Genomic DNA, 18,306 nt, shown 5'->3' with positions numbered 1-18,306 from the left:
CGGCAAGAGATAAGGAAAATCATAGCGGAAGTAGTGGGGTGGATGTCCCAATCGACCCAAAATGGTCCCTGTTGATGATATTGAATGAAGAGGCATGGCCCAAATACATGAAACTATGGCTTATATTGGCCGCAGTGGTTGAGAAACGTAATATTGCTAAACACTGCCTCCTTGTGTGTCAGACTGGATCGTCGACCTGGACTGGTGCCAGCAAGCAGAGCACACGATTTACCCAAGTAGCTGGTGCCAAAAGAAATGGGAGAAAATTTGGGGGTTCTCGAGAGCATTTCAGGGCCCATAGAGGGAGGGTAAGGGGAGTCCGTTAGTGATATTTTTGTTTATTCACCTTCTGTAAAAACCTTAAAGTGGTTAATTGCATGACTTGTGGATTTGATTCAACAGTATGTAACTGACATGTTGATTACTGAGCATGATCAATAAAAAGAGTGTTAAAAAAAAAACTGCTGTTTTTTTTAGTATCCTTGTACTAAGATATCATCAGTATTGCGGAATACTTTAAGTTGAGGAAAGTTTTAATAGTTTACTCTTGCGTCCTCATATGAAACTTTCATTGGCAGTCCTTCTGGCAAAAGAGCTGCTGGTAATCTCAATGCTTGATGGCTAGGGTACAGACTGATAGTGCAATTCCCATTTAAGGTAGATTGCTTCCTGCCAACTTAGGACGTTTGTTAGTGCATTTTCCTTGTCTTCTGATTGGGTTAATGGGAACGCCACTCTATAAGCTATAACCAGATGACCAATTCCTCCCTTAAATGTGGAGCAAACAATCTAGAGGATCAAGTAATTCGACTTCTTCCAGAAACAGAGGTCGTTTATCATGGAGACGTCTCCTTAAACAAGCTGTGTAGTGGCAGAGCCTGAGGACACACTCCATGTAACTTTTCCATGGTCCATAGTGGTTCCTCTTCCTCTGCTGTCTAAACTTTATGCTGCTTCGGAGATGATCAGTGTCTCATGTTATGTTGCAAAGGTTGTCTTACAAAATAGGAAAATTTCTTGAATTTAGGGTCAAAAGATTTAATTGCTGGAAGAGCAGGCCATCGCTCAGCTGTTTTGATTTTCACAAGTGCTTTATCGGCATTAGACCAATTAGGACCTCATCTCGGAAGAGCCTGGGCATATCCTGAGCACCCAAGTGGTGCCTAGGCAATAGCCCTGAGTTCCTAGAACTCACTGTAGAGCTGACATGTTTAGTTGGCTTCTTTTCTCCATAAGGATTCCACCTCCTTTGCTCCTTAGTCTGAATAGATTAGCAAATGCATTTGTTTGGGATCTGGCGAAAAGAATTAACAACCATGCGTTCAGGTGTAGGTGGGTGTTGCTAGAAAAACGGATTGACTGTGGGCGGGCCTATGAATATTCGTAGATACCTTCACAGTGACAGCAGACACATGCAATGGTTGCTCCCAGAGTGTTCATATAGGGTTTTAAAGTGCTATGCTGAAGGTAACCATAAGTGGCCTCTTGGTATCTACATCATGAAGGTCCATAAATGTGTAGCCATTCCATAAGCCGCATGTCGAAGGTCCTGGGGGGCGGGGGATGGGAACATAGAGACCTACACTCACATCCCACTGGATGTTACCTTGTAGCGTACGCCTGGCGTAGCGTAGTCCTCTACCCCTCTTGTCCTGGTGCCTGAGCTCCTAGGGCGAGCTCCCAACATTGACATGAGTTTGATCACCGCCCCAGTGTGCTGTCTTGTCATACCTCCCACATTCAATAGCCCCATGCTCTGCAATTTAATGACTTTCATAATGGTTTTTAGATGGCAGCCTTTTAATTATGTTGTTTATAATTTTTATATTGAAAAGGTTTAATTGGTTGGGGTATCTGCTTTTATCCTCTTTCTTTTCCTTTGGCACAACTCCCTCGTCGGCCTGTTGTACTGGCCATGTAAGACTGTTTTCAACATTTGCCACTTTCAGGACGATCAGATAAGGGTGGCCTTAATGCTATAGGCAATGTCATTATGTGGTATTGGCACCTTTTTCTCTCCTTTTCTTTTCCTTTGGTTGCACTCCTCTCTCTCCACGGGCGATTAAGCAATGTGGGGAGGAATGTAGGTCCGATGATCGAGAGGACGTTAAGAGAGATAGCCTCTTGGTGAAACGTTTATGTGTTGTAACGCACCGTAATACGATCTGCTGTAGCTTGAGTAATTTACCTGCAACAGTATTGACACAAAAATGCAATATGTACTTGGAAACACTGATCTTTTTTTATTTGACGTTTTGTTATGTCATGTACCATGAGACAATGGAAAATATTTGAAAAGACCAATACAGATATTTAAACAAAGAATGTCCATAAATGTGCGACTGTTCACAAAAAAGGCAGCAAAATGTCCAGTGCATTGGCAGCACAATTGAAGGAAAACACATTTTTCTGATGGGTGAACATAAGAGTTAGGACTCTCAATAACCAGAGAAGTGTTGACAGGCATTAAGCATACCCAACATGTGACCTTCATCACAGAAAGTTCTGACTCTTTCTTTTTTTAAAAGATTACATAGACTTTCTTCATAGAGTCCTTTCTGAAAAACAAAATTCACTTGCTGAGCCTCCTAGGTTTGCACCATACAAATATCTTTACGTAGATACATACATACATGGAAAGAGCAGAAGCGGGCAGGCTTAAAGAATGCAGGTAATTCTTTGAACAGGTTGTCGTCATGCGCAGTCTAAAATGTTCTACCTCTGTACATAAGAGCTGTTGAGCAATAGTGTTTCTTATCTCTCCTTTAAAGCAGATAGACAGATTCCTCAAATGAAGAAGCAACCGAGTCAAGGTATAATGTCTAGCGACCTGAGAAATACCATTGTTGGGATAAAGAGAATGCGCTCAGTAACGTTTCGTAGGATCTCTTGTTTTGGGATTTTTAGGCTTAAGATGTTGTGTGTGCTTCAGGGTATTTATCTTCCAGAACATTGGCATCAGAAGCAAGAATGCTTTTTCCCAAATAAATTGTGTAATTGTTTTTCCTAAAGCCCCTGTGGCTCATGGGAAAAAAGTGATTAAGGGGCACATCTAACTCTTATATCCTTCAAACACCTACCTTTTGGCCTATGTAAAGCATAGCCATGGCAATAGAGTTTCCAAAGCCGCTCTGACTCTCCGTCGTAGTTGTGTTCAGGTTTGTACAGTCCATGCCGATAATTACTTTAAAAAGGTAATGGATCAGTGCGGTGACGAGATATATCAGAAAACAGTCTTGCAAATTAAAATAACACACACGTTCGGAGTTACTACAATTTCTGTGCAGTGCAAACATTTAATCAGTTCTAAGAACCCTTATAATTCAGTAATCTATATTATGCATACATACGATAAAAACTCACTTTTATGAACAGCGCACCAGATTTTAACTACTGTTTACCTTAATAAACTGCCCCAGTTGGTACTAGGTACTAATTCAATGTGTGTCGTCTAGGGCTGTGGAGCAAGTGTATAAACCACATTGCCTTCTTCCCATTCTCCCAGTAAGCGGTTAATCCCTTTGCATGTGATCCATTGCCAGTAGAGAGCGCAATACGCTGTCACACACTGCCTCAGTCAACAGTGGGTCATCGCATAGCACTTATCTGGCACTGTCCGATCATGGAAGTAATGCAACCCATCCACATCGTTCAAGCCCGTTGTAAAATGATGTGATCTGTTCTGTTGTTATAGCTTCACATATATGCTAGTTATAGGCGAGAGAGAATGTAATTACAGAAAGATTTTAATTACAGAAAATGACCTGCTCAGTCAATATAAAAAGTTAGCTTTTTATCTGCTACTGTAAGTGTTCAGTGGTATCAGAAATATGATTGGTAGAAACTTTCCGATATGGTTTCAATCTCAGGTATTATGTGATTGTATGCAACTTTAATGTATTTTCTAGATTAATTTTCTGAAAATACAAAGAATATTTTTAAACAGACTAAATGTGTTCTTTAATTAATCTACGTGTAGACGTACTGACCACTAACAATAGCCGGCAGCTCCTAATATACTGTTCGATTTTTCAGATTGAATCTTGTTCTTACAAACATTGACAAGATTTTCTCTTAGACAAAGATATTTTATATCCGTCATTTTGTTCCTCAATGTGGGAACGCCTACCATAAAGCCCTGTTATCAGTAGCATAAAGAAATCATGCCAAGTTATAAAATAAAGGCTACACAGCCAATATACTCACTTTTAGCCAAAAATATCACTAAATGCTTATAAAACTCCTGTACATTTGTGAAAATCGAGTAAAATATTGCCAATTAGTTCATAAGTTAAAAGTGTAATTTTCTCCCATGGCCTTGAAAGGAAATGTGCCTGGAAACTCGGCTAGAGTTCAATAGTTTCTGAGTGGTCAGGCCATACCATATTTTAAGATAGCCGCATGAACTTAATTGATGTATAATGAATCTAAATGCAAAAAATGGACACAGTAAGTGGTTATCCTGAAAATATGTCATGGCTCCGGCCTTTCTGAACCTATGTTGCACGCACATGGTTGACTCTGTTTACACTTTCATTTAACACCCGCAATAAGCACATAACAGGCAAATACATAGATCATCTCAGCCTTACATACAGCATGTTGGAAAAAAGGCCCCCTCTGAAGGGTCAACAGCAAACTTTTTGGCCGTTCTCCTCTCCTTTTTTTCTGACCTTGTTGGCTTTAGGACTCTGGGCACGTAACCATTGCTAAGCAGTGCTAAAGAGCATGTGCTGTCTCCCTAAAATGTGATAACATTATCTTATCCACGATTGGCATATTTAATTTACCTATAAGTCCCTAGTAAAGTGGTATACCATATAAATTAAATGCTAATAGTGGGCCTGCAGCACTGATTGTGCCACCCACAGAAATAGCCCTTTAAATCTGTCTCAGTCCTGCCAATGCAGGGCCTGTGTGTACAGTTTCACTTCCACTTCGACTTGCCATTTAAAACCCTTTGCCAAGCCTTAAACTCCCCTTCTATTATATATTATCACTTCTCCTCTTGTGTTTCTGATATACAGGACTAAATGGCCACTCATTTTCTAAAACTGAATCTGAGCAATAGTTAGATTCTGTTTTTCCTATTCATTCCTCTTATCCTATGCTGCCTCTAGTCTTTTTTTTTTAAAACATCTTTTTATTGATTTTGCATCACGGGTCATATGGACGATATCAAGTTACATACATAGCAGAGTAACAATCAGGAGGTAGCCATCAAATATCCACCACATTTAGTCATGCTGTTTTCAGCACCTCTTGGGCTCAGGGCTCCAGTTCAAAATGCCCACCAAGCCCATTGAGCTGGATAACTATCTAAAACAAATTGAGCATTACACCCCTCTAAAGCCCCTCCAGGCCCCCCACACTTACCCTCTAGTCTTTTATCCCTTCTAATATCCCGTGCTCTTCATCTGCTTGCATTTTGTCTTTAATTCATCCCTCAACCTTTCCCCTCAGGTTGCTGCTGTTGCAAATCTTGACATTTTCAGTACTTCAACATCCACGTCATTATACTGTGTATTTGCTTTTCTGTTTTCAAACGACTACTTCTCACTCGTGTTCTCTCTCTCTTCCCAAATATTGCAATTCTCTGTATTGTAGCCTGCCTAAATATCTCTCTACTCATTTGCTGTGTGTATAGGAGGATTGCATTTAACTTTTGCTTTCTCTTTATTTGTAACAGTTAAACTAGTCTCCTTTTTCTATTCCATTCAAATGTTGCTTACTATGTAGTATTTATTCTTCATGATCCTACTTTATCCTCCCACCAGTCCCCTGAATTCTGCCTCTTCCCTCTTGGCGTCCTTATGCTCAATGGTGTTTCCTATCTTTTGAGATGTTCACTGCTTTGCTGTGAAATAAACTTCCTCTAACATTCATAATGGCTCTTACTTTGTCCTCTTTTAAATATCAATTGAAAGGCCATTTACTGTCTACCTGTTGTACTACTTAACTATGGCTTTGGCCGGATTAGTTTGTTCTGCATTTCACTTATTGGTATTGTTTGCTATTCTTGGACAGTGCTTTGGATAATAAACCTATAAATAAAGAAATAATGCATTTTACTCTTCAACGTCAATAATACCTCACACACTTCTTCCATTCCTTCGCCCTACTAACTACACAATGCCTGACATCGAGGCACCACTCTCTCTTCTCCTCCCTACTGTCACCTATCAGACCCCAACACTTGTCTTACAACTTCTATCCCGACTCCTAATGCAACTCACACTCAACGCAGTGTTGAAGTATAAACTATTCGCAGGTGGCTACAAGCCAGCATACTTGGCTATGTAACACACCTATAATAATTGAATGCTTGGGCCACAGACTTTTAAGATGCCTATAGGTCATCAGCCAATGAAGTAAAATATTTGTGTTACGATGTTAAGTACCCCTTTCACCCCATACTTGTGTCTTGTGACATGGATGATGTGCCCAAGTCCCACTAGAAAGAACTTCCAAATGTGCTAACCATCATGGGAGTGCTACAAGTCAACAAGTCACAAGGTCAGCCTAGTAGGCACTAAGTTTAACTTAACTTCTTTTTTATTATCATGAACATCATTGTGTCATTTTCATATTTTGTCAAACATTATCTTTTCTGTTTTATTTCAGGCTCAAGAGATCTCTTGTTCCAGTAACAGAGTGCATATTTGAGCTTCCCAACCTAACATTACAGTCCACTAGAGCCCAGACATTACTGCTGCAAGCCATTTGTCAGAGCTGGTCTCATAACATGGGCAGTGTAGGTTCTGGTCCCATAAACGAAGCTCTACTGAATGATGTTTTTCACGTTCCAGGTAAGGGTGCCCTTATTCCTTTTGGGAAATTGACATTTAAATTGATTATAATTTTAATTGATCTGATTTAAAAATGTTAAGTTATGCGCAAATGGGAAAAAATATGCTCTCAGTTTTCAGTTTGCTCAAATTGCCTGTTTTTTTCAGTAAAGCTAATGGGTGATGCTAGAAACTGGGTGATCGTATCTGGAGGCAGTCCCAAGTGTCACCACGGTGCTGTAGACGCCCAGAGTTTTGGGTAGCCCAAAACAACTCTCAATTTTCTGGCAATGTTTGAGGTTGAAGCAGACATCTAGAGAGAGACATTGTGTTTAAATCTGATCTATGTCAAAAAAGAACTGGTGATGTTAGATTCCGAGTGTAGCCGGAGAATGGCAAAGGAAGTCTGAGCAGCCATGATATTAATAGCCTGCATTCCCCTCCAATCTTCCACACTCCCAACTTTCAAGTCTTATTAGGTAACTTTATCAAAGGACACATACAATGTACTGTCTACATCATCCCTGAAATCACTGATCCATCCTTTTTTGTCGACACATCTTGGCTACAGGAAAGCCATGTATTAAAAACTTGCAGTGTATCCGATTAAGAATTCCAAATAGTGTACAACATTTCTTCTTTTATGCAAACATGCAGACCCCTGCACATAACAGCCAGTTTGAACACTGGTCTCCTAAGCTGTTCATATCAGATTCAGTTCAGATATAACAGGTTTGAAAGATTTTAAGTTTATTGAGCTCCACAATTTGTAGGCTGGATTGGTGCACCAGAGATCAAATATATGCAGCCTACTATCTATATGAGAGGTATGTATGTATGTATATAATATTTATTAAGCGCAACAAACACCCCACGGGTACCCTGGCGCTGCAATACGTAATTTGGAGGACCAATATTAATCAGAGAGACAACAGAGGGAGTGGGCAATAATCAGAGGACAGAGTCAGATTCTAGGAAACAACCATGTCTTAATCCTTTTTCTGAACAGCAGCAGGGAATTGCACTGTCTGATACCAGGTGGCAGCTCATTCCACAGCCTTGCTGCAGCAATGCTGAAAGCACATCCACCCAGTCTGACCCTATTAAACCTAGGAATTTTTGCCAGACCGGCCGAAGAGGAGCGGAGATGTCGATTGGTGATGTACCAGAGTAATTTTTCTGGCAGAGGTTTCGGTCCCAAGCCATGCAAGGCCTTGAACACTATACATAAGGACTTGAACTGTACTCTTTGCACCACTGGTAGCCAGTGTAGCTCGGCCAAGCATTTTGATGCAGAAGAGTCTCGCGGTTTAGCCAAAGCTAATCTTGCTGCCATGTTTTGAACCCGTTGCAAACCTTGGATCAAATATTTAGGAGAATCCAGCAACAGGGCATTACAATAGTCAAGGCGACTTAAAATCGCGCCCTGCACTACTAATTCTCTGGCTGAGGCGGGTAACAATGGAAGAATCTTTCTCAAGGCTCTAATCAGCCCAAAACAGCATCCTGCCGTTTTGTTCACCTGTGCCTCCAGGGTCAGATTAGCACTAAATAGAACTCCCAAATTACGGACCGTATTGGACGGGACCAAAGGGGAGGAAGTACCTAGTGGCCAGAAATGATGGGAGAAAGGTGGAGGCACCTTCCCTACTGTGCAATGTACTATTTCGGTTTTCTCAGAATTGAATTGTAGAAAATTCAGCCGTAGCCATTGCGCAGTATCACGCATACAAGCATGAAAATCCTCCAACGCCGAAGGCTGGGTACATCCAAAGATAAAATGATCCGGGTATCATCAGCATAATTTATCAACTTCACCTTATGAGCCTGAATTATATCAATCAGAGGACTGAGATATACATTAAACATAATCGGGCTGATAGCAGACCCCTGTGGGACACCATGGCCGATATTGATATAGGTAGATTGAAACGGCGGAAGGGCCACCGCCTGACGCTTACCCGAAAGATAAGAGCGGAACCAGGCCAAAGCGGTACCTGCCACTCCTGCCTCCTCAAGGCGGGTCAGCAAAATACTGTGGTTGACCGTGTCGAAAGCGGCAGACAAGTCAAGCAATATTAATATTGCCGATTGTCCCTTGTCTGCCAACAACCGAAGGTTGTCCATCACGGTCACCAAGCAGACTCCATACCGTGCTCTGGACGAAAGCCAAATTGGACATCCGCCAACTTGTTGTTACTCTCCAGAAACAGACAGAGATCTGCTGACCCAGCGTTCAAGGATCTTCACAGGGTATGTTAAGAGGGAGATTGGTCGATAGCTTTCTGGGCATGCTGGGTCAAGATTAGCCTTCTTCAGGAGAGGAGTAACCACCGCCTGTTTCCAGCTAGATGGCACCTCCCCGCTGGAAAGTGAATAGTTACAGATCTGTCTAAGACTAGGAAATAGATCTGAACCATATTCCTTCCAGATTTTATGAGGAAGAGGGTCCAGTGGGGAGCCGGAAGAGACCCCCAGAGCCAGCCCGCCAAACTCCTCCTCTGGTAACAATTCAAAATGCTCCAGAGTGCTCAATTCTGCAGTCCCAGCTTCGACCTCTACAAATGACCTCTTCCCTACATCAGTAGACGAGATGGTTATCAATCCACTAATACGGCTTGCTGCTACCGCTGGAATAGTAGTTTTAAGTCCATTTATGATGGTACTAATCTTTTCCTCAAAAAAGATTGCCAGTCTGTCGCAGAGATCCTGAGATGGCAGAATCTCATTTTGCAAGCACTTAGGATTGGCAATCTCATCGACCAATCTAAAAACACATTTAGATTTATTAGATATTTTCAGAATAGTTTTTGCAAAATATTCTGCTTTGGCCGAGAAGATTGCTTTTTTTATAGCTGTTTTCCATGCAGTCTTATCCTCATCTACATAATGCTTTCGCCATTTCCTTTCAGCCTGTTTACAATTCAATTTCAGATTTTTTAGATTTTTATCAAACCATCTGGCTGAAGGTCTGCCTCTACTTTTGCATACTTTCAGAGGAGCGATTTGATTAACAGTCGCCATAATCTCACTACAAAATTCTACATAGTTTTCCACTGATCTGACAACATCTAAGGCCTTATTAATGGTAAACGTTGAGGAGGATGTTACCTTCTTTAATGCCCTCTTCCAATCTCTATGTAAAAAATTCTTAACTTCACCATTAGCAGGAGCTTCTCGACTATGGATAAATGTCAGGAATTGAACCAAAAAATGGTCAGTCCACTCCATCGGAAGTACCTTTATATGCTCGGTGGCATTTTCCTCACTAAAAACTAAATCCACCATGTGCCCCCCTTTATGTGTAGGCTCTGTCACCCCTTGACTGAGTCCAAGGTTCTCACAGGATTGGAGAAGAGTAGAATATGCAGTGTCCAAATTACCATTGAGCCGCATGTTAAAGTCTCCAACTATAAGCGATCTTGAATGCGTAGGGGCCAAATTATCAATCACAGCAATCAATGCCTGCAAGTGAAGCATATTAACAGGGCCAGGGGGTCTATAACGTACTATACCATCTAGCAGGTGTCCCTTGGTGTCTTTTAAGGAAAAACCCAGGAGCTCGAATCCCTCCACCATATCAACCTCCATAGGGGCAAAAATCCAACTGTCTTTAAACAGTATGCCGAACCCCCCCCCCCCCCCCCCCCCCCCCTCCAAAGCTACTAGGTCATATCCCTAGCCAGATTCTAATTTGCACCAGACACTGCATCATCCATACTTTTTGACAAAAGGAAACAAAGTAATCATTTGCACACATTAGCATATTGACAAATAACACGTTAGGTTTACTGAGTTCTATGACAAGTCTTTCCATCTTTAACTATTCACCATCTGAGCCAAAAAGAGTGGATGCTGCAGTAAAAGCTGTAGCTCTTACAAACCTATGAAGACCAAGTTTTGAGCAAGAGCAGGGCTTACGATTTTCAATTTGAAGCTATGACTATAACACAGCTGCAAGCACCAGAGGAGATAGTTTCATTTGATGTTTAGAAAAAAACGTGCCCTTGTGCTAGCTTGAATACTATGATAGCAAAGCTTACCATTGCAGAACATGACAACCTATATAGAAATCAGTTGATTTTACAAGCCTTCAGCCTGAATTACCAGGCAATTTACTTTGCACCGGACCGTAAGCAACACAACAAGCACATTTCCACTGCATTGGGCATTAGGAGTGAGATATAATTTACTGTCTAAGTTTTCCAGGACCACACATGGCCAACCACTGGTATTGCACTACCTTCCCACAGAAAATGACAGGGGTAGAGAAATGAAATAACACATTAAGCATATCATGTTGGATTAAAATACATTATTTAAAATACTTAACAATATGAAGAAATATAATTTAATTGAAAAAACTATAAAAAATAGTACATATTATTTAATTATAAAATATTGTATTCCCTGTATTGACTTTAAAAATTAACGTAACAATTGTTTTGATGAAAAGATAACAAAACAACTGTGATTAATTCCATACATCACTTTTAACTATTAATGCAGAATACATGTGTTTTTTAAAAATCTTTTCATCAAAACAATTGTTACATTAACAGCTATTACTGCATCATCCATACTTTTTGGCTCAGATGGTGAGCTTGATTTCTGAATAATGTTTGGGATCCATATGAGTTCTTATCCTCAACAAAGCATGTTTGAAGTATAGTTAATTAAAGATGGATAGACTTGTCATGAAACTCTGTAAACTTAACATGTGTTATTTGTCAATCTGCTAATGTATGCAAATTATTCCTTTGTTTCCTTTTGTCAAGGTTCGATGTCATCTGTATTTGCACTGTTGCATATTTTGGGGCCGGTTACGATGACGGGCGGACTAGCGTCCGTCCAACACCATCTCGGAAACGGGACTGACTGACCTCGGGTCAGCGGTCCCAATCGCCTGATTAGGATACGACCGGACACTGTTCAGTAGCATTCCGACATTTCCCGATAGAAGCATGTGTTATGGTTGTAAACCAACCGTAGTACATGCTCCTTTAAGGAAATGGGAGGTGGTGTTAATCTCTGTACCCCGTGGCAGGCACCGGAGGCCGCAAGGGAAAGGGGGCCCTGCTGGGGGCCCCCAAACATACTTTCTGATAGGGTTTTCATGTTGGAAAAGCCAGCCTGGAAACCCTGCCGCAAACCGTGCATCGTAATCCGGACAGCTTAAACCGCCATCCATTTGGATTATGTGCCGGTTACGACTGGCCGACAGGCTCAATGAGCCCATCGGAAGCCAGCCGGAATGACCGACCGGTTTCAAATCCGACCAGCTGAATCAAAATCAGCTGGTCGGAATTGAAACCGACCGACCTGAGGTCGGAGGCCTTACGACCGATATCATAATAGGCCCCTTTGTTTTGTGTACCGTTTTGTACTGCTAACTCAGCTAGGTCATCCTCCATATTGTTCCTATTAGCATCCAATAACACTGCCCTAAGCAACTGAGAGTACCGAGCACATAAGAGTTATCTCAATTAATTGTGCACTGGCTATTAAGCTTTAAACAATCATGGGTTAATGTGATAATTAAATGTGTAATAGTTCTGTATTACTGGTGGGGATGGTGGGGAAAAGGAGGAGCAAACAGTATGTTTTTTTCTGAGGGTAATGCCTATTTCTGTGTGGTAAAGTCCAGTAAAATTCTGTTGCAACATACAATCCAGAAACAGTAGTGAAATAAAATAAAGATGAGAGAGTCATTCCAATTGACATTTATTGTAGCATCTCCAATGAATATGCTAAATTTAGGTCACTAGTTACAACTTCTTGTTCCCCCAGAAATGTCCTGAGTACCAAATATTTTCTTTGGTTTAGTTCTTTGCTCAACCGAATAGTAACACTCCTTTCTAAGCATTACACGGGAGCGATAAACAACATGCATACAAGTACAATAACCACATATTATGTTACATTTGTTACTATTTGGAATCAGTTTACTTTCAGATGTTGACTAAACCTTGTAACGGCTTGCTGAAGTAAACATATTTGTAAATTGTTTGTTATCTGAAGGTATTGTGTTACATATATTGGTATTTGAGCTGCTGGGGTGCGGGTTGTTTATGTAGCACATCATATGTTATTTGCTATGAATTGTGTGTGAGCGAGCAGGAGTATGTGCTGAGAGCATAAGTAGTGGGCATGGAATGTTTAACTGATTAATGTACTTGGAGCCGTACTTGAGGGGTTGCTCTCGACTTAAGAATAAATATTTGGAGTATCAACGTTGTGGATTCATTCTTCATGGTGTGACCCTTATCCTCATAACGTATTCCTTTTTTGCTTCCATGTAGCCAATCAAAAGGCATTGCGTTTTTTTAAGAATCCACTTTAGAAATTATTGAGGGCCATTATGTCCGTTTTTTACCACCTATTGTGCAATATTTTAGCCTACATTATGGACATTTGTGGCCAGACGAATGATATCCATAATTAGACGGATAGTTTGGGCACTGTATTGTTATGTAATTGGCAAGATTGCAGTATGGCCCTTGCGTGTGATACGTCTAATGCTCTAAACAGTACAGACGAATGGTCACAGTGAATTCTCACTGTAGCAATATCTCTGCCCATTTCAATATTCTACTCAATATTGTCCGCTTTGCCACACCCACACAAAATGAGAAATATTGCTTCTACTTGGCCCCACACACTACAGTATAATAAGGCTTTGCGAGGACATAGTATTTCCAACATATGGAACAGGACATAGTAGCATGTATTCTTCCATGTTCCGATCGGTCTCTCCTTCTGTAACTTCTACTTCCACTTGAACATGTAGGATGAATTCACTGAAGTATCATCATAACCCAGGCCCTTAAAAAGACCACATTTTAAGTGTTTAGATTGTTCATCATGAAATAGATGTGTGAATGGCTAGGTTCACTTTAACTTCTTTATATCTTACAGAGTTCAATACCCAGTCAAAGTGAAACTGACATTTTACTTTTGATTCAGTGAGGTTAAGTCACTTGGGTTTAGCTTGATTTATTTTTAAACCAGAAGCACTTTAGAATGCTCCAACTCCTACTTAGAAGTGCATAACTGGTATTTCACATCACATCAATTATATCATCAGAAACTGTGACCAGTTTATTCTAACCCTGTGACATTTCAAATCCCCCAAAGGATTTACTTTGCCTGGTTGTCAGAACAACCCCCTCCACTGCTAGCAAAATAGGTAGAGGTAAAGAACATCCTTTACGGGAGTCTCTTTCTGTTAGTGAAAAAGGAGGTGGCTTCTCTTCTTGTGATGAACTGTAACAAAACCATGCATTAAATGTCTGTTGAGGCTGTTTCTTGTACGATATTCATGGCTGGATGATGGTGAGCAAATTTTTCAAGCACATCTAGGAGTCTTGATTAAGAATGGACATAGGAAGGACCATTTTGTGGCTCCTTGTGTGTCTTAAGCACTAGAATTTTTCTTGACTCGGCTATTAATAGTTTAATCATTTCTAACCTTTAGAAGTTATTAAAAAAAATAGATGAGGCTTTTGTTAGTGTTTTTACATGCTTTATCAATGATCGCTAAAAGGCCATTTGGCTTACTTCTTTCTCTTTGGAGATGTTTTTATTGCCAATTCTACTTTATCTGGTGAGGTTTAGCATCAAACCGCTTCAGTGGATCTGGTGGCAGTGAAAGTATACATGTCCATTGGCTAAATACGACTGTATCATTCATAATTTCTCACACTCGTTAAGATACATGTGCTTTTCTATCAGATTTATTTGATATAATTGCAAATTTGAACTCTCTTCAGCCTGTATGTCAAAAGGATGCAAATTTTTTTTCTGTTTAGCTGCCAATCAGATTTTTGTGTATTTTTAGATTTATGATTTATTTGTAGAACTACTGGCCGTTTTTCAAGTTTCTGACAGACTGCAAATTCAGTTTTTGTGTGGCTGAAACTAGGTACTTATACACTCTTCTCTTAATACTTGTTTGCTTCTCAACTCGTGCCTCATAAGTCTTTATTCATATTGTGGTCCTCTAAGTGCTCTTCAAGCACCTCAACACCTTACTTCTGCAGTAACAGGTTCCTCAGCATGCAGTTGTATAGCCTCCATGACCATTTTCTGTGTTACTTGATTGGAGTACGTTGTACAACGATCCACGTTGGGCAACAGTCTGTGAAAGTTTTTGGGTCTCTGTCCCATTTTACTATAGATTCGGGCATGCCATGGGAAGCTTACAAAGAAATGTTCTGTTTAACATCATATGGGATGGCTCATGGGAAAATTCACCCTGCCCGACACATGGACACATGGATGTGTTTTTAGCTTGGGAATGTCATAGCCCTGGGCTGTCAGGGCTATGAGCTTTTCTCCTTTTTTTTTTTACCTACATTCCACCTTTCTACTAGTAGCTGGTCAGACAATTTGTCAGTATAAGGAACTAACTTACTGAAATACGAGGCCTTGGCATCCTTTGGGTTATGTTTTGAAAATGGGTTAATTCCCTGTAATCAACCTTCCACTGCCCTTACATCTTTGTAACTCAACACAACGTGCAATATGGAGTCTGTCCTGGATTTGAATAAGTGGGATCCCACCTAGATTTCACAAAATGCCATGAATATACCTGTAGCGATTATTCTTATTTTATCTTCCTTTCATCATACTTAATGAAATATGTTTGTGGTTTAGCATAATATCTGAATCTAATTCTTTCATCTTGTGAAGTGAAGGCTTAGTAAAAGCCTTCTTTCGAAGGATTGCCCTTATAAGGTATTATTCTTTCCTGGTCACAGATGTTCTCACCTTCTCACTATTTTGCAAATGCGTTAACTACATAGACAAAAACTGACGTAGAGACAAAACAACATAGGCATAGTGCCTGATTATGATGGTGGTCCCGACCGCCTAATTACGATGCGACCGCATACTCACATTTCCCTATGGGAGCTTGTTCTATGGTCGTAAACCGTATTTGTGCAGCTCACTATCCTCTCCCAGGGGGGCCTGTTGGCTCTGTTGACAGATCTTAATTGTTACTCAATTCAGCAGTTCTTATTTTATCAACTTCAGAAGGATGAAAGGCTGAACTGATCTGCTGGGATTTGAACCTATTATCGTGAGTCAGACAGCGATCTCTGCAGTGGATGCATTAGTCCACTGAAGCGCCAGGCATGTTAACACCAATCTACTTTGTAGCTTGCCCCTCAGTGCATGCAGTACTTTGTATTATAAAATAGCCCACCTGGCCCTACCTCATGTCTCGATGCATCTCCTGTGTCTAATCAGTGTGCAGTTCAAATGCTCAGAATTGTCTTGCTCACAGAAGACAAGGAGAGGTGTGGGTGTGAAAGGCCACACCGGAGTGCTCAGCAGTCGTGTGCCTTCCACAAAATAAACACACTTTTGATACTGCACCGCCTGTACACACCTACCTTCATCAGTTGTAGTTCGATACTTCATAGCATTGACCAGTGCACCACCTGCATACACAGAATGTAAAAAGAAAAAGAATAATGTAAGAATGAACACCCAGATTAGCTGAGTTAATCATTTCACGTAATCAAGCAAAACACACACTTCTGATTGTACCTAAAAGTCTGCACCACATTATATTGAGGTTGCTAGTCAAGCCAAAGTGCGGTTCTTTTAATGTTGATCTACCTGATTACCGACTTGACCTCATTCAGACTTTAAAATGCAAAGGTTGATAGCACAACTCCAGTTGTCACTCTATCTCTTCCATCCTATCCTTCAAAGCTTCTCAAATGCTAGTCCGTGGCAGTAGGCGTGCAGCCACCTGCTCTATGCAGCAAAAGTGCCATGACATTCCTAAGAGAATCCAATATGGTCAAGAAAGCGATTAATAGGAACTGGCACATCTTAAACAAAGGTGACAAATCTTCTGACAAACCCCGCTTTGCACTGAAATGCAGTAGTAACCTAGGGAATATTCTGCTTCACACGAGACCACGCCGCTCTAGGACTATTGATATCCAATAAGCAGTATGAACTGGGGAGCCATTTTCCATGGTGCACAGACAGGATATCGAGTTTTTTTATTTTTATTTATCATAATATCGAGTTTTAAATATCGTAGGTCAATAATATCGACATCAAGAATATCGTGGTACAGAATATCGGCAGTAAGGTAAGAAATATCGTTTTATTTAATATCGAAGACAGTAATATCGTTTGTAAAAATAACATTGTTAATAGTATTGATGTTTATATTAGTGTTCTGTAGTTTAGTACGTGTGTTAAAAGTATGTGAGGTAATTTTTTGGTATAAGTGTATTTTTTTAATGTATGTGCTAAATTTTTAGCAGTAAATATTTTTATGTAAAATAAGTTTTGCGTAATTTAGTTCTGTAGCGGGTTGTGGGTTTATAGGGAAATAGGGTGGGAAGTAATTTAATCATAATAAAATAATTATTATTTGTTTATTTATTAGTATTTATAATTAATTAATTAATAATTAATTAATTGGTTATTAATGAATATTAATTAATTAAAAGGCCATTATATAAATTGTGCCATTTTTATTTTAGGGGCGGGTTGTAGGTTTATAGGGGAATAGGGTGGAAAGTAATTTAATAATAATAAAGTAATTATTATTTATTTATGAGTATTTACAATTAATTAATAATTGGTTATTATTAACTAATTAATAGATAATTATATAAATGTCCTACTTTTTTTAGGAGCGGGTTGTGGGTTTATAGGGTAAAAGGGTGGAAAGTAATTTAATTATAATGAAGTCATTATTAATTATTTATTAGTGTTTTTTAATTAATTGATTATTAGTTATTATTAATTAAATAATAGATAATTGTATTTTTGTTATTTTTATACTAGCAGGTTGTGGGTTTATAGGGGAGTAGGGTGGGGAAAAATGTATTTTAATAAAGTAGTTATTAATGTTTGTTATTATTTTTAATTAATGTATTACTAATTAATTAAAAATGTGGTCATTAATTAGTATTCATTAATTTATTGATAATTATATTGTGTTTTTTTATGAGTGGGTTGTGGGTTTATAGGGGAATAGGGTGGGAAGTAATTTCATAATAAAAAACAAATTTTTAATATTTATTAGTATTTTATACATAATTTATAAATAATTAATTATTCATTGGTTATTTATTTTTAATAATTATTTAATTGATAAGTATGTAAATTGTAACCCTCTGCTATCCAACACTTTCCCTACTGTTACACTTACTGGAGTGGGAATCGTAATATGTACCCCTCCGCTATCCAAAACCTTCCCTACTGTTGCACTCACTGGAGTGGGAATAGTAGTTTTTACCCTTAGACTATATAATACTTTCCCTACTGTTGCACTCTCTGGAGTAGGAATAGTAATTGTATCACCTCCGCTATCCAATATTTTCTCTACTGTTTTAGTTAATGTAGTGTAAAATGTATTTAAAAAAGATTTAAAATATTGTAATTATTTAGTTATATTTATTGTTAATTTATATTATTGGTGTAGGTGTATATTTATGTATTTATAATGTTTAATATGTTACAAAACAATTTATAAGTT

The 18,306-nt window shown here is 39.3% G+C and overlaps 1 protein-coding gene across 1 annotated transcript in view; it reads left to right on the top strand.

The window, feature by feature from the left end:
- VPS13B (vacuolar protein sorting 13 homolog B) overlaps window positions 1-18,306 on the top strand; it is a 2,934,705-nt gene that overhangs the window by 600,564 nt on the left and 2,315,835 nt on the right. The window contains exon 17 of the mRNA XM_085605186.1: window positions 6,625-6,809. Coding sequence (XP_085461312.1) covers window positions 6,625-6,809 — 185 coding nt within the window. The remainder of the gene's footprint in view (window positions 1-6,624; window positions 6,810-18,306) is intronic.

The sequence above is a fragment of the Triturus cristatus genome, chromosome 5_1 (assembly GCF_964204655.1).
Source record: "Triturus cristatus chromosome 5_1, aTriCri1.1, whole genome shotgun sequence".
NCBI lineage: Eukaryota > Metazoa > Chordata > Amphibia > Caudata > Salamandridae > Triturus > Triturus cristatus.
The sequence above is the reverse complement of the archived record's forward strand: the minus strand, read 5'-3'. Positions and strand labels throughout refer to the sequence as shown.